The sequence below is a fragment of the Hesperophylax consimilis genome, chromosome 11 (assembly GCF_061612785.1).
Source record: "Hesperophylax consimilis isolate HC1 chromosome 11, BYU_Hcon_1.0, whole genome shotgun sequence".
Taxonomy (NCBI): Eukaryota; Metazoa; Arthropoda; class Insecta; order Trichoptera; family Limnephilidae; genus Hesperophylax; species Hesperophylax consimilis.
The window spans coordinates 23,121,017-23,146,870 of NC_142846.1; the positions used below are offsets into that span (position 1 = coordinate 23,121,017).

The window sequence follows — 25,854 nt, forward strand, 5'->3', positions numbered from 1 at the left end:
AAAATCGCACCTTGCGCCACAATATGAAGTATGTCAAAAAAATACAAATAAATAGTAGTATTATCTGTATGTAAGGATAGAACGGCCAACCTTATGATTCCAGAGATAGCCTCATTTTTAATGTCAGCGCCATACAAATTTTTCTTAAAAAAATTATAACTCCTTCATTTGTACACGCAATTGCTTCGTACGACATTTTATAGCATAGTAATGATCAGCAGAATCCATTTCTAGCCAAAAAAAATACCCTTGAAAATTCAAGTTTCTATGTCTATGAGAGGCGATTTTCAGCCCACCGTGCGTCGGCTTCTAGTTTATAGTAAATAATAAAGTTCGGTAGAATATTTTTAAAAGGATTTTTTCCTGTGTAGTAGTGTACTGTATCGGACATGGAATATAGAAAAATATTAAAAGTGCCTTCCATACAAAAGTATCTGTTAGTTCTATCCATTCAGCACGCGGTCTGTTTCTCTTACACTCGCCAGAAATTGTACATCGCCATCCTACTTGAATTTCTTAATCACGATGAAAGACAGTTTTGTATGGGAATATAGGCCCACATTATGCTTATATTTCGACGATCCCGAAGAACAATGCCGGATGTGCAAATTTGTAGTTTTGCAGGAGAGCTGTTTAAAATTTCGTTTCTACATTTTTACTGTTTTTGACAATACATTTCTTCAATTAAGTAAACAGGGGTTAATGCAAAATATCAAACAACACTAAATTTATTGATCTCAAAAACAGTAAAAATGCAGAAATGAATCTTTAAACAGCTCTATTTCAAAACTACAAATTAGCACATCCGACATTGTTCTTCGGAACCGTCGATTTGGATCACGAGATACGCCCACAAGGCACTTGTGATGTCCTTTATTCGATAGGTATCGGAGGACTTCTGAAATTATTTAAAAACTATTTTGAACCACTATCATCGGAGTATAAAAATACATTCATACATTATTTGATATTGAACGACCGTCATCATTCCATCACAATCGTGTCGATATTTAAACTGACGGGTCGTGGGTGAAAATAGTCGTGACAATGATTCGAGCATCACTAATAAGATGAAGAAAGATACCGTTGTGTACCCGTCTAACCGGTCGTCTGGGCTTTATAAAATATACGTACGGCCGTATTACCGTCGGAGAAAACGAAATGTTTTCAAGTTGTTATTTAACGTCCCCAGGCGGTTAGTTGTCGTCCATGAACCGGCCCGTATTAAAATATCTCGTAATATATTTAGAATCAATTATCATTTGTGATTAAAAAAAACAACCATATAAAACATAATTTACAATTAAGTGGTTTGGTTTTCATTCGTTCATGTTTTTTTTGTTAGTGTTTAGAATGTAGGTTTATTTTTTAATAAAAATTTTAACATGAGAGAATAGAATCCGTCTTTTGTGAATTTTTTTTTTATTTCTTCTTTGAGTTCATCGAACCCACCTAATTAAAGAAAGAAAGCCGCCATTATTGTTTTTTTTTCAGTGGAATTCGCTGTTGGGTCGCATTAATGGAAATTCGCATACCCGTGTTATTTTTTTTTATCCATTATTTAATATTTCACAAAATCGAAAGTAAATGGTAAGGTAAAATGAACGTGCAAAAGGGATCATTAAAAATCGCTGGTTTTAGTGCTTTCTTTGTGGCAAGGTACACCACCTATGAACAGGAAATATAACTTAAAATCCATATGTAAAAATCATTGTTTTAATGATTTAGATGAGTCGAACTTCCTCTAATAGATATCGGCAAGGCAAAATAAGCTTAAGTTTTGTACTGTTTGTCCACTGGCTGTGTACCTCATTTTCTCAAATAATTAATGGTTTGTCAAACACGTCACAGCCAGCAGAATTTCTCACGTGACTCACATTATCAGATTTAAGAATGGAATTATGCATCAAATTTAAGTGCCTTGTAAAAATTTGTCGGACAATTAATTCAGAAAACAATTAAATCTCTTAACACAGTCGTAATTACAAAGATAAATCTTACACAAAGAAAACCACGCTTATCAGTTTAATTATAAAGCAGGATAAGCTGAGTGCTAAAGAAGCACAAACTATACACATTCTGGTGTCATGAAATTTGTACAGGTTTTCCGTCTGCGTAATTACCGTCATATGCCATGGATGGAGCTTGGAAAATATTTATTTAACTGTCAATAAATAAGTTTGTTACACACTTCAGTTGTTCAAAAAGAAAATATATTTCTAGTTTTAAAAAGTGTACCTATTTCTTTCCGATTTGTCTTCTCGTATCTTCTTCGGAACACCGAGTGTCATCACAAGTTCCATTGTGACGTTAAGGCTACTTATTTTCAAGGTCTGCATGTAGTGGTTCGGCACGTGATATTTCTTTATTATGTTGCCTTGTGGGTCTTCTATACTCGGTAACACTGTTGACCTAGTTTTACCAGATAAAATAATTGTTATCTCGAATACAAAGTGTGTTGAGATAACACCTATTTTATCACGGGCATTGTTGCAAAGGATTAAAATTTGGAACATGATTTAAAGAGAATTAAGTAATGGAATCAACCGATTGCGTTTATTTTATTAATAGACTTGTTCTATCTATTTCGAATACAAAATAGGAAAGTTTATTAAAATTACGAAATCGTAGTATAATATTACCAAACATCACAAATTAGTTAGCCAACCGTTGTAAGTGGTTTATTATTTCTAAATTTAGATTTGTTTTCATGTTACCTTTCTTAAGCGATTTACCAATATCGGTTTTCTTTCCATTTCGTGTAAATAATACGTCAGTGATCTAAAAAAAATACCTGAATATCGTGTTCACAAACCACATAATAATAAATTTATTTCTTGTCAAATTATACTTTGAAAAGATTTGATACACCAGATCATAGATAATACTACTTTATGATTCTATTTTGATATAAGTTGAATCCTATTTCTGAATTCGTATTGCGCAAAGTAGTCGACCTTAGATAAGTAGTTATGCCGAAGATAAACTCGAGAAATATTTATCCTTGAGTCATTTATTTCATTAACACGCACCCCTTACTAATGTTTGTCAACAAAAATAAGTATAATCGTTATCTTTATAAAATGTTTCATTGTTTTTTATGATAATATTGATGGAGATAAAAATACAAATTGGGTTGTGTAATTTTGTTTTTGTAAAAAATAAAAGACAGCGAAGTAATCTTTATTCGGATTATTATTTCTCAACGAATCTCTAAGAATGCAAGTATTTGCGTACCTGCCAGTGCCAATGCGATGCAAGTCTTATAATAATATTGTTTTCATGGTCTTCGTACAAGGTATTTATTATTTATTCATTCGGATAAGAAAACTGCACATTTATTATTCACTATTTATTTATTACTAGCTTTACTGCCCGGTTTCGCCCGGGATAAGTATTTATAAATATAGAACAAACATAATGGCGTCATGCCTTATTTTATTTTTGCAGTTACATATTTGGATATTTCAGAGCTCACGGTGTAAATGACGTGAAGCGAAAGTATTTTCTTTGACTTGCACCGTTCAGCTGTGTAATTTTCATTACAGAGCTCGCCATTTAATAAGAGTTATTACCGCTTCAAACGGAACAGATTTCAGCTTCGTAAGTTAGATGTTATGGTACCTACGATGTTTGTTGATGCGGTTGTAAACTGTGCGCCTCGTGTTTGTTTTCTAAATAGAATAACATGATATGAACTTCGTTTGTGTACCTTGTAAAGCACTACGGAACAGTATCAATATTGATTGTGTCTATTAATAAAGGTATCGCGTGTTTGATACCTCGTAGTTCTTTTGAAGTCGTGAAAACTGTTATGCCCTTGGATAGTTTTATTTTAGGTTGACCGCTGTGTAGTCGTAAAATTAATAATATCATCAATGTTAAGTGACCGGATCTGAATACCCAGTATCTACTACTAATAATACTATTTCCGTTTTACAATCACTTTTGCTTTTCCATTCTTATCGCATACCAACTTCCACTTCGTTGTGATGCCATAGATCCACTGGCTCTTGATAGTTAGGTCTCATAAAATAATGCAACACCGATAATAGTGTATAATATCATACTTCTCTTAAACTTTACTTTTTTGAACAATCATAACATTTGGATTGCAGTTCACATGTTATTTGGAAAAATTTTTGAACTACAAATGACAGATTTGACTAGCAAGCTGATGGTCGCGGGTCCAATCCCGAGGCGCGAGCAGGTAAATATTAAATGATTAATTTGTGTTATTTCGCAATTTGTTAATTTAAAATAATATACAGTAAAGTTGCTCCACGTTCCAAAGGGGAAGATACTCTTTTAATAAAGGGTGTCCGTGATAATGGTGGGAGCAAGGTACAGCGTTCTCAGTATCGCCCTGGTGTAAGACCATAATTTAGAATTGAAACGTTGCTTGACATGGCTTTAGCCGTGTTTGGTGATCATTGCCAGATACTCCCCCACCTTCATCTTTCCCATCTCCCTCTCCCTACTACCTTCAGCATCACATCATACCACTATTGGGGATGCCATCGTCACACTGGCTCCGGACGGTTGGGAGCAGTTGGGAGTGTATATTTGCACAATGCGCATTCCCAGCATCCTCTATTGGCGGAACCACTTGCCACGTCCGGTATGATACTATGATCTATTTAGCTGCTTGTCATAATATTTGGGTTAGGAACATTTTAGAACGTTGGGGAACATCACCTCGATGGCGTTTTACACATAACTTTATATTATGGTAATACATTATGATAATATGATAAAGCGACTCGTTATTAGTGTCATTACTGATAACAGTAATGACATGACCTAACTTAAACCACAAGTTTAATACAATACAAGTTTACTTAGCGACCGACCTCTACACTATCAAGTTTACTGTGCAGATCTCCACACTATTACTTTTACTGTTCAGACCTCACCACTATTACTTTTACTGTGCAGACCTCCACACTATTACTTTTACTGTGCAGACCTCCACACTATTACTTTTACTGTGCAGACCTCACCACTATTACTTTTACTGTGCAGACCTCCACACTATTACTTTTACTGTGCAGACCTCCACACTATTACTTTTACTGTGCAGACCTCACCACTATTACTTTTACTGTGCAGACCTCCACACTATTACTTTTACTGTGCAGATCTCACCACTATTACTTTTACTGTGCAGACCTCCACACTATTACTTTTACTGTGCAGACCTCCACACTATTACTTTTACTGTGCAGACCTCCGCACTATCAAGTTTACTGTGCAGACCTCCACACTATCAAGTTTAAAGGTTTTATATTTACAAAAAATGCAAACCTTGAACGGGTTAACAACTGTCTGATGGTTCTCTTTTATAGATTTATTTCATATTATACGGGAGAGTCTTATCGTAAACTTAAAAAAAAGAGAAAGCTTTGTGTTCTCTCTTTCTCGATTTAAAAAAATTATATATATGACCATAACAGGAAATATATATAGAGGGAGTTTTTGTTTTGAGGATTGGTAACAAACTTTTAGTCTTGTTATTGACCGCACTATAATTTATATTTTGAATGTATCTCGAAATTGAATCTTGTTTGCCAGGCACGATTTTTGAATGGCTCCAAAAATTCTTCGAATCTTACTCAATAATATCCACTTTCCCTTCTATATTCTTCGCGGGGCTAGCACTCTCCTGCCCATAATATTCCGGACGTGTTTTAGTTTTGTCCTCAACGGGAAGTCTTACAATACAAAGACGTTGTATATCAAATATTATTTATAATGTACGTAATTGATTATTTAGTTTGAAGGTCGAAAGACAATGCATTTTTTATATTTCTTCTTTGAAGGGAATCTTAAAAACTTGCATCAAAAACATGTTTTTTTATTGTTTGTTTTATTTTAATTTTATAGATAATGCCGCATGTCCCCAACAAGGTTGTCTTCATTGAACCTATGACAAATGAATTTAAGAATTATTATTTATGTAGTTGCTTGGTAACAAATTAAATGCTTACGCGCACATTAATAATAACAGATGTCTGTTTACGGAAACAGCTGTGGCTTTGTTATGATTTTAGCTATTGTGACTAGCTATGAATAGCCAGGTACTCCCAGACTTCATATAACCTATCCCGCCCTTGCTAATATACGTCTTCCGCCATGTATCCGGTTGTAATAGAAATCTTCAGAAATAGGTCATAACATCATACATTGCTGCGACCATGTGACTGAAAAACCAAGAACCGCAAGACCCTCCCTAATCCTGATAAAGAGAGATAAGCTTCAAATTCTAAATATTATAATTTTAATCCACCTTCCTTCAAAACTCAAAGCAAGACGAAAGCATTTTAGTAGTAAACTTGGTACATTTTACTGCAAGACAAAAAGAGCTATGCCGGCAAAAAATTTGCTCGCCATTATTGCAACGGTTGTAATTGGCATTGAATAAAAATAGACGTTCCAGTTTTTTGAAACTCAATAATATGGGAAATCACAAGGGCATTGTGTATATTCTTTACAGATAGCTAGAAACTATTGATCTGCTTTTTTGAGGTATCATATCAAAAGGAGGTGGAGAATATTCATTGATTTTTACGGTATTTTGTTTAATTAATTGTTGTACACAATCATTAGTTCTCCACGATTGCGATTGATCTACGACTATACGACACAAAGACAAGAGGATTTATAAACGCCAGATAGAAATTTAACAACAGTAAGTAAATACAGTTGGATCTCTCGGAGCGCGTGGTTGTTGCCAAGACGTAAATTGCTTTTCCTTATCAGATTTCTTTATTTACACACGCAATATTATTAGTCTCCCCACCGAAGTGCGGTCAATGGTCAATGTCCACCCACGCGGCGTGTGTGGGTAGGCAGTGAACGGTCGGCAAGCGGCTAGAGACTAGCGGCTCACGTCTCACTTGGCCCCGGTCAAATTTACGAGCCCAGTGGCCTTTGCTTTGCGCGCTAAATATTTCTTACAACAAACATTAGTATTTTAAAATTACTCCCATCTAAGGTCCGCCTCGCGTGAATTCGAATAGCACGCCATGCTTATGTGAACAACGGATCATAATATATATATATATATATATATACATATATAATAATATACATATATATAATATCACACATATTTTACGATGAAAATTTCTGGTTTTGTTTATATCACACATAGTCAATTTTTTTATGTATACATATTTCTAATAATACTTATTCGACGTTTTAATACGTATTATACTAATCAAAACGTATTATACTAATTATTTAAATATTTTATTTATAATTACATAATATCACTAAATCATATTTTATTTATATTTCTTACTTTTCTTGTTTTATATAGGTTTAGATATCTATTACTGATTCCACGTGTAATATGTACGCTGTGATAATGAAATGCTTAATTTGCACATTTATTAGCAATTCAATGTTTATTACACGTGTTAGTTAATAATTAGTTGCCTCGATAGCTCAGTAGAATTCATAAAGCTACAATGTTCCCCAGTACCGGAACCCCTCTCGTTATGATCTTATCGTGTTTATTTTTACCTAAGAACACAGATGTTAAAACCCTGCCATTGTGGGTTTTGGACCAAAATGGTTCGATAAAATCACATAAAAGTGGGTGGTATTGTGTTTAGATTTGTGCTGTTTTCGGGAAATATATAGGGTTTAAAATTCATCTTGGTTGAGAAAACAGATTTCTGAATGGTAAATTTCTTTATTCAAATGATATCTCATTTTTACAAACAATGGTTTCGTTTAAAAAAGAACGCATTCTTCGCGGTTTTGAATAAATGACTTCCGGCGTATCTGTCACCCGGAAGCCGGTAAAATACCGACCCGGAACGCGTCGGTGAAATATAAATAAGAAATGCATTTTATAAACAGTCAGAATGTTCTCGCTACAAGGTTCACGTCACGTTGTTAATCCTGAGCGAATTTCTTGCGGATTGACCCAGTTCGGTGAAACGCTACCTACCTGCGGATATCGCTTGGATAAATTTCCTGGTTAAAATTGAAACCATCAAAATGTTAACACATCTTATTGGCGTTAAAGTGACTTTACGGCCCCGTAGTAAGCGTTCAAAGATGGTTTGAAAGGGAGATACGTAAATGCGAATGCGAATGAAAGTGGGAGCGCAATAAGCGAAAATCGCAAAATATTTCATTAAACACGAAATCTCTCGACGAATGCTTTAGTTGCATTTAAAGATACACTGTGATTTTTTTAATGCCTGTAATATTAAATAACACAACAAAACGTGTTTTTAATAATTTTCGGAGATTACTTACGATTTTTTTCTATCGAGGTAATTTCATATATATATTTAACGTTTCGGCATAACACATGTATCGATATTATCTTCTTAATTGACTTATATTTTTTGGAACTTTAAAACTTGTTATAAAGCGGTAGAAATTGGGTGTGCGGGTGTTTCAACTTAAATGTTGAAGAAATGGCTAGCCGACATTTCAATACCAAGCTTATTTAAAACTCTTGATTTATTTTTATTTATATACTATACAACGATTACTAAGTAGATTACGATTATTGGCTTAGAAAACAGCTATTTATCGTTTTGAACTGATCAGCAAACATCCACTTACACGGCGCAATAATAATTGCACTGTGTGTGGCTGTTTTATATTATTAATTATTACTACCACGCTTGTCCCAAGTTTCAACACCTTTTTATTTCATATTATGGAACAATAATAATTGGAATAATAATAATTGATACATAAACCCCATACCTCACGATGAAAGATTGCCGATCTGTCTGCTGAAAATAGTTGATTTGACTTTACTTTCAAAATTCCAGACAATAAATAGGTGCAAACTTGTTACAACAGAGCTCACCGTTCGTTACTTTTTGTTGCTTTGGAAAATATATTCACTGTTTTGTAGTCGAGATTCCACTGGGTCAAATAAATAATAAGCTCATATCAACATCATATTGGGTTTTCCTCATAAATTTACCAGTGGTTTACCTTGAATTCAAAACATGCTCGCTACCGAGAATTTGACAAACTATTAATTTGTTTATGGCACAATTTTGCTGATATAATTATTTATGATTGTTATTCGTACTATTTAACATCAGTTTTATTTCGTAGAAGTTCGAATGCCGACCTCGTTGCACTAATTCTCTAAGTTTTTTTACGTAAGAAATGACCTTGAAGAATATTTTTACTGTAAAATATTTAAATATTTTAGTTTAATTTCATCAATTTCATTAAACAGCCACGTCAAACGCATGTACACGGTTGAAATTTCCTGAATGAAAACCGACCTTTTTTTTCTTGTGCCCAACAACTGTAGAATGATTTGCACGCTTCTGTGTTTACGCCCTCATAATTGGGATATGTTCTGAGGCTAAAGGGAGTGGGAAGAGGAAGAATGTGAACAACCTGGCCATGCAGATCTGATCACCAAACACGGTTAAATTCATTTCAAGCGATGTTTTGATTCTTAAAAGTTGTCTTTCACCAGGGCGATAATGGGAGTATCTGCCGAGAAAATAACCTCCACATAGCATCCCCAAAGATAACATTGGATCTAGGGAGACCCCAGGACCCCCTGGTATGGAGTCAATATAAAATTAAATAACTTGTCAATCATTTATATCCGTTTAATACCATCATCTATCAAGTGCCTAATAATAATTATTGATAATCATCGATTTGTTTATTATTATTAGTCACGCCTTAAAAAATAGATTATTTACGATTAAAATTTGTAACTGGATTACTTGCGTGATAATAAAATACCTATCGCCTACAAAGTATAATATGGATCTACCTTATTCGCGCTGTATGTTTATCCTTGAAAAAATTCGCAGTGATGCCGATACGATAACACGGCGCGATTATAAAATGTGCTGTTTCACGTCAGGTACAATATTATACGACCGTCTTTTTTTATATCACCGGCTTCATTTATAGCTATTTGAATTATTCACATTTCGTCGAACTTTAAACATGTTGTGTAGTTTTAACCAGAAAGATAATGGCCTATAATTGAACATGAATAATGCCACCAAAAACACGACATTTTGAAATTATTCGTTCTTTAGGCGAATGAAATATCGATTTTTATATTGAAATTGTTTTACTATCCGGTACTTTTACTGTATACGGATCAAACAATACTGTTGTTTTTTTTATATCTCAACGAATATTTCAAAGCTCCATAGCTGTTGATGTAAATTACATCAGGAGCTAAAAATAGTTGCGTTTTCCTTCTACAATCCAGGCAGAATGAGGTGTACATTTCATGACGACAGAGCTCACCGTTTTCGGGTTATTCCTGTTGCAGGCAAATCTCTGCTTTTATTAACACACGATTTACTGTGAATTTCGTCTTGCAGACATTCTACATACCTGCACAATCGTTTCTACCCCTATTTGCCTAGGTGTTATTATTACGTACATTAAGGGGATGTGTATTTTTTATGAAGAATTATTTAATAAGCTCACCGTTCTAGAGTGTATTCCGCGTCAGCCAAAGCAAATGATTTGCTGCTTTGTAGTAAACATAATATTATGTTTGCATTTTCGAACTAAGTTTTTTTCTAAAATGCAAATATAATATTATTTGCATGTTAGATGATTATGTTTGCATTTTCGAACTGAGTTGTTTTCTAACATGCAAGTATAATATTATTTGTTCGAAAATGCAAAATAATATTATGTTTGCATTTTCGAAAAAAAACTTTGTTCGAAAGTTTTTTCGAACAAGGTATTTTGTCGTTTTATTGAGTTTCTCCAGTAACGTTGGTATTTCGCCTTATTTTAATAACTTTTTATATGTTCTGATTGAATAAACACAGCAGATGTTTCCTTTGCTGCATCTACCGATTTAATTTGGAGGACGTGTTCATGATCCACTGAAAAAATGGTACTATTAAAACGTCGATAGCATTTCGATTGTTCTCGTAATTTATTTTCGTTCATGCTTGAATGTGTTGAACTTTTTTTTTACGTTCTGCTGTCGGGTGTGTAGTACTAAAATTAACCAAGGTTCAAACCTTACCTTGTGCGATCGATCATTATTTCGTTTTTAGTGGTCTTTTGTATTTGGATGTATTGGGAGGTTTTCCTTGGTGGAAAACGTGTTTTTTAAACGCTGCAGTCGATGAATGCGGATGCTGTATTATCCAGGTACGACCATCCTCAAAGAAACTACCTTGTTCCTAATAAATTTATTGTACAAAACAAATGAGGTGATAATAAAAAAAATAGTTGATTTTCGGTACGATTTATCTATCAAAATAGATTGAAGTCGTGTTATCGATATCGTGGTAGAAGAAATGTAATAATTGAATAAGAATAATGTAGGTACTTTACATACGAAATAATGACTGCAAATTTTGCCTAACTTAACCGTTTAGTAAGTTCTCTACGATGCTTATGTTGGAATTTAGCTTCATCCACAGTACTGTGATAGTCTCTGTCTTGCTCCAATCAATCCTTTTCCACTTTTCTGTCTGCTTCTAGGTCACTTCCACTAGGAAAGCGGACACCATTTCCATTAATTTGTTCATGATTTCCGATGTCCTGTCATCTGCCATTATTTCCAAATGGGGCTGATAATTTGGAAATAATTTCAGGAAATCATTATGAAGCTTAATTCCAACCTGTGTTGTAACAGTCTTGGTAACTTACAGAACGATGGTTTCATTCTCAATTAGGTTAATTTATAATTATTATTCTTTCCCACCTGATTTTTAGTGTAGTAGGTCCTAATAATCATTTTTGGGGTGCATTCAATAACTACCTTTGTTTCAATTTTACATAAACCACTTCTAAAAAGTAGGCAATTATGATTGAACTTCACACATTATTCTATGATAATTATTCCAGCTACTTGTGATCTTACGGACTTGACCTGTATTCTTGTATTGTTTCTGTTGTATTATCAAAACCTTGCCCTCCATGCTAGACAGATATTCCAATTAGCAATCAGCTCCTCGCCTAAATCGACCTTCCTGTTAAACCGTACCGTGTTACGTATTACAATTCCTCCAGCGGATCCCTCGCGCGCCGACAATACGTAATCTCATTCGCCGCTGCGTTATTATTTGATATTCAGTTTGAGTAATTTATTGGCTCAGTTCGGCCGGGCTGGCTGGAACGAGGAACGTCGCCGTGAAATCGGATCGCGTGTTTCGCCTTGTCGCAAGTGTGCCGTTATATCTTCATACACAGCTTTTAATATTATATACAGCTTATAGTTCCAGCTCGGTATACGCAACACGATTTGCATACATTTATTGCTGTGGGTGTCTTGTGCGACCTTCTGGCGTGTTTGTGAATTGTTATTGCGAATATGGTCTAACTAGATAGGTAGTACTGCTATCTTTAATTAAGTAATGATTCAATTTCGTTTTGGAAATTAGTGTAACTTTTGAGTTACTGAATTGAAGTCTTTCACCATGGTAATGCTGAGAATATGTTCCACTCTTCAAAGGCAGCAATTGACTTGTAACACTTGTCTGTAATATAACGCGTTACATATCAATAAGGCAGTGGCGTACGTTCGAGTTGTAACTCGTTACATTACCTATAAGCAAATATTACAAGTATTTTTTTTCGTCATGTTGATCGCTTGTTAAAATAAATGCTTTCCGAGTGACCAGTCATAAATGTTTTATCTGTTGAAACGAATCCAATAGAACACGCACTGGGACTGATTTGTTTCATCCCATTTACCTTCATCATTAATTTCGCCTTCGCGATGTCATAATAACGACAGATATATTTTAATACTGTTGTTTTAAATTTAATTTATGATCTTTATGTAAGAGCCCAGCAGGGCGTTGTTGATAAACAAATAAATATTACAACAATGGCATTTCACGAACACAACACTGTCCTCCTCCAAGAGCCATGATTGTATTCCCTCCACAATATTGTATTCGCTCCACGACAATATTTGCACCACGATTATACTTGCTCCATAATTATATTCGCACCACGAGTATACGCTCCATGATAGATTTCTTTAGATTTTCATTTTGTGTTCCCTATTATAATATTCCAACCAGAATATGATATTATCATTGCTAAATGTAGCCCTTTCCACACGATCTTCGTATACTTTGAAATCCCCTTCGCCTGTATTCAAATACGTCTATTATAATATTAGTATTGAAATGTACAATATCTCGCCTAGTTTGTCGCTTTCTCCGGGTGTTTAGTGTCGTAATGGGCCCTACAGACCATTCAATTTGGTTGAGTTGAACGTGAAGTTGAACCGTGTGGAGATGAATTGTATTCGATGAGGAGTATGTTGCTATGAATGGGTATACCTCCAGAGCATCAACCGCCATCCAACAACCGCCCGACCAAGTTGGATCGTCTGTAACCTGGTTGAGCGGTTGAACCAACTTTACTTAGTCTGCCTAGAGAGCCGTCGAGGGTAGTTGCGGGTGACCGAATACAAATAAATAAAATGGCAGTCATTTCTCAAGACCATGAATAATGAAAAGGGTGCTTTGACGTAATTTTTTAGATTATTTACACTACTTAATTTTTCGTTTCGTGAGCCTTTTTTATCTACGGTTTTTTTTTATAAATAAAGTGGCGTCCTATGTCTTCCCCAGAGTAGCAACTGATAAAATTGAACCAACCATCGCGTCGTCTATACGCAACACTCAACAGTTAACACACAACGGTTGAACCAACCAAATTGAGTACTAGGCCAGCGCCACACTTGACGGAAATTCCGCCGCGGATCTTTCGCGACGGAACGCCAATACATGTAATTGCATATAAATTAAAAATAGCGGGCACACTACGCGGAAGATCGGTCGTTCCGTCGCTGACGATCGGTCGCTCCGTGGCGGACCGCCGACTCTCGCGTCTGCTCCGTCCTCCGGTTGCATTCCAAGTATTTGTATGCATCGCGCCACATTCGGCGGATAACACCCGGCGACGACGCACGCACAGGATGTTCGACACTGAACGATTTATTATCGAAGTGCAAAATAGAGTCGACTGATAATCCGCCACTGAATATTCAGTGTGGCTGCAACGTATGGTAACGGATTGACTCCCGCGGCGAAGTTACGCGACGGAATTTCCGTCAAGTGTGGCGCTGGCCCTACTCTACCGATCTCTCTTACATCATTATTGTAATAATTTCACGTGAATTCCTCGGCGACAATAATACCCAATCCCCGCCACGAGAAATTAGAATTCATACGTAAAACGGTTTTTGAAAGGCGTGATTTATTGATTTTAGTTTGTTAAATAACGTTCTTATCTGGAAAACAAAAGTATTTCACTGTGACTCATATTATTTTTTTACTAAGTTAATGATTAAATAATACTTATTATTACATGTGTCTCTATTTTAAATGACAAAGCGAAACATTTATTTGATATTCTTATCATTTGATTATTCGTGATTATTTGGTGTGCGCTGCAGTCATGAGTTTATACGACGCCTTCTTCTGGAAATTTCTCGTGTTTTGAACAGTTTATTTATCTCACATATTTTATGCTGCGTATAAACAGAAAAAAGGCGCAAGCCCAACTACGAATTATGGGAAAGAAACGAAGCAACCGCAAAAGGCGCGAAACGCCGCTAATTCGTGATTCGGCTCGCGCTGTTTTGTCCTGTTTGTAAGCAATCAAATTATTTTCGGTATTTTCTTCAGAACATTTAACTTTAAGGCGATGCCATACGTCGTGTAATATTTTAAATCGAGCCGCCATCAATAACACCCCTTACGTAGATGGCGATAAGGTTTAAATTCCCGCTTAACACCATCCACCTGTTTTGATTTATGCAAGAAAAAAACATGGCCAAAAAGTGCCTTTTATTTTATTTTGTGGATGTTCAGGCATAAATATAAAAAAAATTCCGATTATTTTATTAATAACTTAATTTGCCACATTATACAATAAAATCATAACCGAAAATGGGTTCGTAAGTAGGAGATTTTGAACTTTAAAGCAGTTTTCATAGGCCTTATACATTATTTTTTTCTGGGCTTATAAAAAAACTTATCTAAAAAATGCTCGATTATTTCAAAGGCCAAGATGTATTCTACTCGCAGTATTTAATTAAAGCATCTGAAACATTTCCAGGCGACCAAATTTTCAAACCAAAAACACATGATTTTGCATTACTACGTAGTGCATCGCCTTAAGAATGAACACTGTTAGTAAACTTGAAATATATCGAGAAAAAAACACATTTCAAACGAATTACTAATAAAATTAAAATAATTGTCTGACTGTAGTTAGGTACCCACTTAACGCTTGTCTGAATTAACACAATCCGTTAAAATTTTGAAAATTTCTAAGTAACCCATAGTATTTTTGATGAAATGCAAAAATGAGACCGAAGATTTAAAGGTGCCCCAATAACTAACTAATGGGCTACTCACATTACGCTGATATTCGGGAATCCGGTTCTGGACACCTGTTCAGGTACCCAGTTCCCGAATAGTCCAGTCTGTAACCCCTGCGCAGCCTTTAATGCGAAGCTTAATGCTAAATCACCATTTTGATCAATCTTTACAACGAATTTGTGTGCATTATGAATACCAAAAAATATGCTCTAGATAAATTGGAGGTTTTTCTATCATTTCGCTTGAGTAGAATACAATTAATTATTCAATATAAAATATAAATGTAAACTATTTAAAAAAATATTTTTTCAATAGAAATGTATGAACGCACAAAGGAAACAACTTTAAAAAATACAGAACTATACCTAAGATTATCTGTGACAGTTTCACTTGATTAACTTTTTTGATTTCTTATAAAATAAATAAAAACCAGTTTTGTGCTTGAAATCGAACGTTTCTGGACTCCATTTGTCAAGCGATTTTAATGCCTATTACCTAAATTATAAGGTATACCAAGAATATACACATTTTTTGCTTGTAGCTTCCTCTTAATGAGAACAAGGGCTCTATAGTCTAAAAAAACTTTGTTATATTTTTCGATCAATAATCACGAATTTACGACTTTTAATTTTATTATTTACTTGTTACGTGTTACGATATTACTCATAAGAAATAATACAAGAAAAGAGAAAAGTCCCTATAAACTACTTTGTAGTAGTTTCTCAATGGGTTCTTTTCACGTTGAAACTTATTTTACAAGGGACAACATCAACACATAACTATTTCTAATGATTCTATTTTCATCCACCTCAATTCCATTTGCGTGTTTACTTTTACCTTGCATACAATACCATCCATTCATTATACATTTCTTGTATTCATGCAAATTTACAATTTTAGAACTTTCACTGTGAAAATGTTGTTATGAATTCACAAAGGCCGAGGGCTGGTGGGGATTATGCAATTTAAATGTTCGAACTGAAACAACTGTTAAAAATAAAATCATTCAACATTTATGCTTCTTCAAACAACTAAGTACAAAATAGTCATCGTAATCGTTTAAATTTAATTTGGGCCAGTAAAGTGAATTTAATTGCAGTTGAAGTGCGGAATTATTGCCCTCATAAATGAACATTCCTAATTATTGTTGTGGATATTATTTGTTGTCATGTATTTGTACTGTTGCTATCAAATAATGTTGTGTTATATATCTATACGAATTGAGCACCACATAATTGGTTGCCATACATTCTAAATTGAATAAGTAATGCAAAGTGACCACACAACTTGTGACTGCTAAAATTGATTCTGTGATACGAGTTAGGTATTTTACTTTTGTGTACTTTTAAGAATTCTAAACTAACTAACTAACCATCACGCCGTTTCACCGCAGGGGTAGGCAGAGAGAACGGACCGCCAAACAACTCGGTCTTGGCACACACTCCTTGCCTCATTCACATTCATACATCGTCTCATACATACTCTTCTATTGTTCTGACTCTTGACATGGCCCGACTCAAGTATCTGATTCACTTGGTCGTGCCATGTCTTCCTCGGGCGTCCCCGACTTCTGCTACCATTCACATTTGCATCGTATATTCTCCTTACACTCCTTTCTTCGCTCATTCGCTCTACATGCCCAAACCATCTAAGCGTCCCTTTCTTGATCTTACTCATTACGCTTACATCAGCCTTGCACTCTTTGCGGATCTCCACATTGATAAATGAATGAAAAATGATATCTTTAAGTCATCTCTCAAAGTGGAATTAAGAAGTGAATCTGGGTCTTGAAGAGACCCATATTGTAGGAGGGAGGAAACACCGAGGCAAATCATTCCACAGCCGAGGAGTTGAACTCAAGAACGAGTCGTAGAAATGTGACAAATGTCAACTGTGTACAAATGTTAGAAAATTGTGCAAAATTTCATCAATTTCGAAAAAAAAACTAGATTTGTATAAAAATCAAAGCCTTGCCGCCCGCCAGCCTGCCACAGACAATCTTCTTTATATAATAAATATAAAAACACTCATTCTCGAGATGTTAAAATGCAAATCTCAAATGGTATGATTTTTAATTTTTTAGCTATTCATTTTAACTATGGAAATGGTAATTTCCCTTTTTCACGTCAACAAATCACCTAAAAGTGACTGCATATCATCAAGCCAATATCTCGATGGGGGAACACATAGTCGATAGTGCGCCAATCCAGATGTTAACAAATGACTTTTAATTGTTTCAGAGAGAGGCGGGACCTAGAATTAGCTGAAATGAAGGAGCGAGAGAAGGAGAGGGAGCAGCAGGAGAGAGAAAGACAAGAGAGGGAGAGGCAAGAAAAGGCTGTACACAAGCACTTTGAAGATAGTCTTAGGCTTGCCAATCAAAAGGTATGTTTATTCATTTTACTATTCAATTCCATATCGACGAATCGTAGAACCACCAAACCAGTCAAACATTCAAGTTAAATGAGAATTTTTAGTATTCATATGACAATAATTTAGAGTACTTGCAATACAAGTTATTTCAATTTAGGATTATTCTAATAAATTTCATCTGTTTTATTGTGAATTCTGTAGGTATTTAATCTCTTATTTGCCAGCGTATTCTAAAGAGGAACATTATTACCATTTCCATTTATTTTATATTACCACTATTATCATTATTTACCATCTCCCACCACATAAATAGTTAATTTTTGTAGTAATGTTGAAACCAAATGCTATATAAAGATTTTTTGCATATTAAGCGTGCAGCGAAATTCGACAAGATTATCTCCAACCTTTATGTCGGGGGAGAAGAAAGTAAAACATGCATTAAAGTTTTTTTTTTTCAAGTTTAAAATTTCGCATAGGTATTTTGACGCTTTAATAATAATAATTCTTTATTCCAGGATGTGGGGAGGTGAGTGCAATCCCACACATCCCACTTTAACGACCGTGCTTTTATGTTAACACATTTCTGGCGGGTATTTTTTTCGCTGGCGAAAATAAAGTTCCCTTGTGAATTTCTTTAATTTGTTTTAAATCGCTACATCCTCGAAAATAATACAATAATCTACATAGTAACTCAGGATACCCAAGCTATAAAAGTACTAAATAAAAAATGAATATTATCTGAAATTCAACTCAATTTCCCTTGTAATTGGGCGCCGATCGGTATTTGCCCATACCTGCTTTATTTAAATACGCCCGACATCTCTCGCTCGCTTGCACTTAGGAGTTGAGTGGGGGCGGAACAGAGATAATTCGAATCGGGTTTCACGGTCATAAAAACCCCCAGGAATTGAAATACTACAATAACAAAATATGTTATCTAAATATATATCTTGTTGAAATACCGATGTAAATGAAAGGCACGAAGATAAATATAAAAAGAAGACTTGCATTACGATTCGATAATTATGTACATATGGTTCGGACCTTTACAAAGGGATTGGTATATAATATTCATCTAAAAAACATTGAATAATTAAGTCTTTTCTGTCATTGAAATGAGGCCGGTGCAAAACGTAGAACTACCCTTCCCGCCATTAAGCATCAATCGACCGAAGGGGTAGAAAACTACCTTTCCCGCCCGAAGTGTGTTAATATGATGTTTGGCGGAAGGTTCCGTTTCAATCTAAACACGCACAAATTATTTAAATAACACAAACTATGAACATGAAAAATTTCATGTTTTTCCATCTCTCCTGACGTAAATAGTTGATTTTTACATAATAAAATTGAATAGAAGTGTTATTTCAAATAAATATTTGCATTATTTATATGCGTATCCAGTAACTGAAAAATTACCGAAATGGTTTTAAACATGTTTGGTGACCAGATCTGAATAGCCAGGTATTTACCCACCTTTTCCATCTCCTTCGTCTCCCCGCAACCCTCAGCCATACCTAATTTAGGATGTCATAGACCTACTGGCTCTAGAAGATTGAAAGCAGTTGTGACTAAAAAAATGTAATAATGTAATAATGTTCTCCTTTAGCGTGACCGCACAATGTCTTGGAGTCTCATCAACAGTCTGGCGCCCCCAGGGCGAGGGGGCCCAGGGCCGGGCCCACCGGCCCAGCAGCAGCAGCCCGGACCTGAGGACCACCGGGCAGCCCTCAACAGCGATCGCCTGCGCGGGGGCCAGGACATCAGAGAGAGGACCTACTATACACAGGCACCTGTAAGTTCAATCATCCATTACTGTATCAACAATTTTACTAAACATTATTTAACAAATAATTGCTTAAGTATAATTAAGAGTCCTATGTTAACTAACCTATATAATATAAATATCTCTTTTATTTCCAGATTCCAAGAGCTTCCAGTGTTCCTAAGAATGATTACCCTCCACCAGCTCACAATAGACTCTCATTAAATCCTAATAAACCATTAGAAAAGCCTCAAGTGCATGTGAGCCTCCCCAAGGGAGAACCCAACTTTAACATATATAATTATACGGGGTATCACCATCCCTCCGGTTTCATCAACCACGAGAGTAATAAACAAAAGTCGGAACATTTAAAACAAGTTCAAATGCACGGTAATATCACAGTGACTAAAGCTCCCAGTATACAGGAGAGGGACAGAGACAATAATTCTTTACCCACCCCCCCTCCCCTGATGAGTGAAATGAAGAACTCCGTGATTGTGAAACACGAAGGAAAAATACCTCAGCATCACCTAGAAGTTAAGGCCCATCCAGCTCATTCACCGAAGTTACGCGGCGGAGAAATGGCGCACTACCTCCCCGTGTCGCAGGCGCCCCCCAACTCCTACCGGGGGGTCCCTGCCCCCCAACGGGGGCGGCCGCACCACCAACTTCCGCACGGCAACATGCACCCCCAGGCACATCCCCCCGCCAGGCCCCCACTGCCCTACGCCTATCACCAGCCCCCCGTGGCGCCCCCGCCTGTTCCCAACAAGCCCAAAGTATCTAGTCCCGCGCCTCTCCACATCTACGGCAAGCCTAATGCGGGGATCACCAGCGGCATCCCCGTGTGCAGATCTCAGGAGCCCCCGGTGGCTCTCAACGCTATTCCACTCACATCCAAGGCCAACACGGCCCCCTGCGCCTACAGCGTGGTGCGGCCTCCTCCCCCGGCACATTCCCGCGGGGATCACCGGCCCATCCACATGAGTCAAGCCGCCTCCCCGCCCTCCCAGCCGCACGCCTACCAAACACAACCCCTGGACCTGGGCATCTCCTCCGATCGGGACGACAGCAATTGCTCACCCAAGAGGAGAGGTACCCCTATTCAAAACTTGTGTGACAGCCCAGGAATGGAGAACAAGAAGAGGAGGCTTGAATCTGTGGGACCCCCGTACCTAATGGAATCTATTCATCAGTACCCTCCGGCCAACACTTCTCCCCTTCTGTCCAGGGTCAGTGAGCCCACCCCCCTAATCGCTAGTGCGGCCACCACCATCACCACCATGGTGAACACGGCTGCATACTGCACCTCCCCCGCGCCGCGCACCCAGACTGACTCCCCGGTGAGGATTCCCTCGGCGGACGGGGCGGTGCGGCCGCCCAGTGTGCCGCGCATCATAGAGAAGACTGAGACTGAAGTGCAGCCTTCCCCGTCGCCTTCGCCGCTGCCCCCCGTGACGCCTGCCAAGGCACCCTCCCCCCCAGCGGCTGGCAGCCCTAAGGAGAGCGGGGCTCCGGTGCGCCATCTCAAGAAAGCCTGGTTACAGAGACATGAGACAGCCCCCGAGGCCGAGAAGGAATCCACCCCCGTGATTGCTACTCTGGCTCCGACTCCTCCTCCTGCTGTGGTGGCCCCCGTGGTAGTGGCCCCCGTGGTGGTGGCCCCGGCTGCCCTTCCCTACAGCATAGGCTCTTCCATGGCTGTTAATAGTATTATTAGGACCAAGCCCGCCAAAGTGGCTAGGAAATCTCTTAAAGAAACAAATGGTCACGCCGAAGACCCTCGTAAAGCAGAAGATAGTTCTAGTTCCGATCAAGAGCGAGGAGCTAAGAATCCCCCTAAAAGAAAACCTCCCAAGGTGAAGCGGAAAAAGGGAGGAGTGCCGCGCAAAACTCTAGTGGACGAAATAAAGAAGAAGAAAGTTTTAGCACCTAGCGAAAGTGGAAGTGATAGTGAAAAGGAGAAAGACACTAATAGCGATAAGGATTCAGATTCGGGTGCGAGTTTTAACCACGTAGTTCCTGTTAAGTCCCGCGCTGCTAATGGTGGAGGCAGCACCGCCAAAGAAACTAAAGAAAAAGAGCCTAGGAAGCGTGGAAGACGACCCAAGTCATCAAAAAGTGACAAGAACAAAGACAATGAACCCATCAAGAAGAAATCCAAAGATGAGCCACCAAATCCGCCTTTTCGCAAACCCCCAATAGGCCAACTGAAGAAGACAGGCGAGTCATTTCTGCAAGACGGCGCGTGCTGTGATGTAGCCCCTAAATTAGCCAAGTGCAGGGAATGCAGATGGACTCCCCACCAGCGTTCCAAGAACATGACAATCTTCTGCAGATTTTATGCCTTCCGACGGCTACGATACACTAAGAACGGGCAGCTGGCCATCGCTGGCTTCTCAGACCCCAATAAAGATCCAACTGAGGTGAGAAAATACACTTCTATTTTATTTAATTTATTAATTAGTTTTTTCTTCTGCACATAAAACTCTAATATATTCTAACGCTGTATATATACCTGTAATAAAGATTCAATTGAGTTAGATGTCAATAAAACTAGTTTCAGTCGGCCGTCTTTTGAGTTAAATGAAGATATAATTTGTGTTTCAGGAGGATAGAAAACTATGGCTACAGGCGTCAGGAGACATAGAACTGGATATAGAAATGAGTTGTTTTCTGCTGAGGCAGGTCGGAGATCAGTTCTGTGAACTGCTGCAACAAGAAAATGAAGCTAAGAGCCACAACTTAAATGAAGGTACGCCATTAAAGCATTGATAATATTATTTCACCATAAACCTTCATCTCAAGATGTCAGTTTTCAGGTAATTTATAATAATTTATGTACTGAAAAATAAAAACATAATTTTGTGTTGCAACTGCTTGCATTTATTTGTTTACAACTGTTGATATGCTGCCTATTTTCAATGTCTGTAAGTCAAAATAAGGAACTCCAGTCCCTTTTTTATCAATAAGGATAAAAATACCAGTATATATTTTTTAATTGTTAGTTAGTTTTAATATTTTTCGGGTCTCAAAATGCACCAAATCAAATCTGTGGTTCGTCTGTGTGACTTCACCAGTCACAAAAGGCTTTGGTTTTATTTCAACAGGCACTATATTGTGTATGGCAACGTCAAGAGTTGAGACGTATTTTATTCTTAAGTTCAATGTTGAAGAACACTAGACTAGGTAAAATGTCAACATCTTTTATAGTATTCTACCAAAGTACACCCATGACCGCACCTAACCTTTTTTGAATATTTTTATCACTACAAATCCTGCATTTGTATGAAAAAAAATGGTATGACGCCATCAAACTAACCAATATCCTCATTTATCCTTTAGGTCAACTGCATTTTGTCATGGGGATCATTTTGATGCCAGTACAATAGTTTAATTTAGTAAACTTACGTTTTTATAATGTATTATAATAAAACAAATATGAAACTTTTTTTCCACTTTAATTTTAACTTTAGTTTTATTATAATATATTATAATGGAATTCCACCATGAATTGTCAGTTTCAAAAATATAAATAATACGTTTTTATACCATATTTGTCAAATAAAATAAGTGTTATTTTTTTCAATATTTTTTCAGTTATCAGTAATTTTTGTTACAAAAAATATTAAGTGATCATTAAAAAAAAATTTTTAGGTTTGCATTCAAAATTTTAATATTTAAAAAAATATAATTTTTAACCTGCTGTAACCCACCATGTGTTGCTGTGGCTCAGTCTGTCTGCAGTTAGAGAAACAATAGCGTCTGTTGCTTTTATGTCCAACAGATGTTTTTAAAAACAAGTCCAACAAAGATGGCGCTGTTGTTAAAAAAAAAAGCATGTTTTTCCTGTCACAGGTGACATCTGTACAATGTCGGTATATAAGAACACACACATTAGAAGAACTTTCAAGAGAATTAAGATTTTGAGCAAAGGAACATTTTTATTTAGATAGATAATAAAATATTAAAACGTATTTCATCACTTTTTTAAAAACAGTTTTTAGTTTTCGGATATGTTCACAAATATTCCATTTATTTGGATTTTATTGCAAAGCAGAAATACTCTGTCTGACAGAATACGGCCAAAGCCTGAGGAGTTAATTACACACAAATTCAAAATCACAATGATGAAATGTGATCGGTGACATCATCATCGTGATTTGATTTTTTCATTCTTATCTATCATTTGTTGATAGATTTTAAAGCCATAATATTTTTTTCCATAGAACCTCCATATTCTTGGGTCAATATTAGCCAATGCATTGTGATTATTTTCATCAATTTCAAGTTAAAAATCTGTTATTAATGATATTATAATGTTTGTTTCCAGACAAGACTATAGCCTGGAAGAGAGTGGTACAAGCTGTCCGGGAGATGTGCGATGTCTGTGAGACCACCCTGTTCAACTTTCACTGGGCCTGTGGCAAGTGTGGCTTTGTCGTCTGCCTGGATTGCTACAAGGTAATTACTATCATCCATAAATTATAATAGAACCATATTTTAACATATTATATATCTAGATTATATGTAGGTTTTGAGTGATAATGCTTTTTGAGACAGGCTTTCGAGTTGGAATTCAGAATCAAGTTTCAATAATATTTCCATGACTATAAGATCTTCCAGTCTAAATTACTTGCCTGGCAAATCACTAATGATCTTCACTTGTTTTAAAATCATGATAAATCAAAATTACCTCTAAGAATTAGGAGGTGATTTTTCACAAAAATGGTGCTGTACAAATTAACCAATTATTATTATTATGGAAAGAATAGAAAGTGGTGACTTGATTGAGACTTTCAAAATTTTATCTGGGCATTATAGTTTCTATGGCACCCAAGAAATCTTCTCCACCAACAAAAACATGAATCTCTGTGGACACTCAAATTTTTTTAATAAAACACCTTTTGCATCCAACCCTAGAAAACACTTGCAAGTAGAGTAGTGGATGCATGGAACAAACTTTCACAACATGTCATCGATTCTACTTATATAAACCAATTTAAAACTCGTTTGGATTCTTATTTGGGGAGAAGAAAGGATTAACTTATTTTGAATTCAAAACAACTCAATTACTGTTAAATTATTGTGAAATCAGATATGAGCGCATCAGCAGAATGCTGCCTGCTCATCAAATAATAATAAAAACTGGAATGGTGGTCAGGATTTCTTAACAGCAATAAATCTCAAAGAATGGTAGATAAAGTCAAGATATGGCACAATCAAGTAGATGAAATACAATTGGGCCATGTCGAGAATCAGAATAACATAATAGTATTTATGAATGTGATTGAAGCAGGGAGTGTGCGCCAAGACAGAGTTGTGCAAAGTTTTATCCCTCTGCCTACTGGAGAAACGGAATGAGTTAGCAATTAATCTCTAAAGATCTTTATTGACCTCAAAATTTGTCTAATTCCAGACCCGCACGGGAAGCAATGCCCCCACCGTCCCGCCAGCATCAGGTGGCGCTGCCCGCGAACGTGACGCGCATGGCTGGCTGACGTGCACGTCGCGCGCGCCTCACGAACCGGCTCGCCTTCTGCTGACTCAGATAGTGGCGGGTGACTCTCTGGCGCGTGCCGGCCGCAGCCTGCATGCGGCGAGGGCGCTTTGGGGCGTGCCACGCAGCTGCGGCTGTGTGCCCGGCACCCCCCCCACGACTGCGCTGTCCCGGGCCTGTAGGAAGATGTTGAAGGAGGTTGTGCTGGGAAAGATCAAGGTAAATTAAATTATTGACATTCAAATCATTCTCTACTTTCACTCCTTGCTCCGTTGCTTCCGTAAACTACACACACAGAACCTACCTTTTGGGACATTTTTTTTTTTTACATATTTTTGTATTGATCAAAATATTATATTAGAATGAGCAAAACATCAGCAAGTACTAAATAAATTCAATTTGCCGCCATTGTAAGAAATCTCAACGTCAATATGCTACACTAGCGCCTCTAGCGACCGGAGTTGTTGATATTGCCAATATTTTACTAGAGTTGGACGTATTATTAATATTATAGGGTATTTTGTATTCCAACACATCAAAAACAATGTTTGGATGAGTATTGTGCGATAACAGTTAAAATTATGCACATAGCCAAGATTTGGCCCGATTCCTTGATTTAAGAAAAAATGTTGGTGTAAAAATCGGTTTGCTGAAATCTAGCAAGCGTGCAACTATGATTCGAATTTCTGTGAAAACTCAAAAGAGCTTTCAGAATTTATTGAAAATATTGCTTGATGTAGCTTTAGCGCTTTCATGACAAAGCAAAACATTGAAGAAAAGTGAAGAAACAAAAAACAACAGCGAATCTAACCTCACTGAAACTAACCTAACGCAACCCAATCATGCTCCGTTTTATATGTTTACCGGCT

The 25,854-nt window shown here is 36.8% G+C and overlaps 1 protein-coding gene across 3 annotated transcripts in view; it reads left to right on the plus strand.

The window, feature by feature from the left end:
• The window catches only part of Kdm3 (Lysine demethylase 3), a 441,386-nt gene that overhangs the window by 412,173 nt on the left and 3,359 nt on the right, over positions 1-25,854 (plus strand). For all 3 annotated transcript variants that reach the window (XM_089637379.1, XM_089637377.1, XM_089637380.1), the window contains 6 exons: positions 17,591-17,735; positions 19,330-19,515; positions 19,644-21,911; positions 22,096-22,240; positions 23,819-23,949; positions 24,905-25,204. In XM_089637379.1, coding sequence (XP_089493505.1) covers positions 17,591-17,735; positions 19,330-19,515; positions 19,644-21,911; positions 22,096-22,240; positions 23,819-23,949; positions 24,905-25,204 — 3,175 coding nt within the window. The remainder of the gene's footprint in view (positions 1-17,590; positions 17,736-19,329; positions 19,516-19,643; positions 21,912-22,095; positions 22,241-23,818; positions 23,950-24,904; positions 25,205-25,854) is intronic.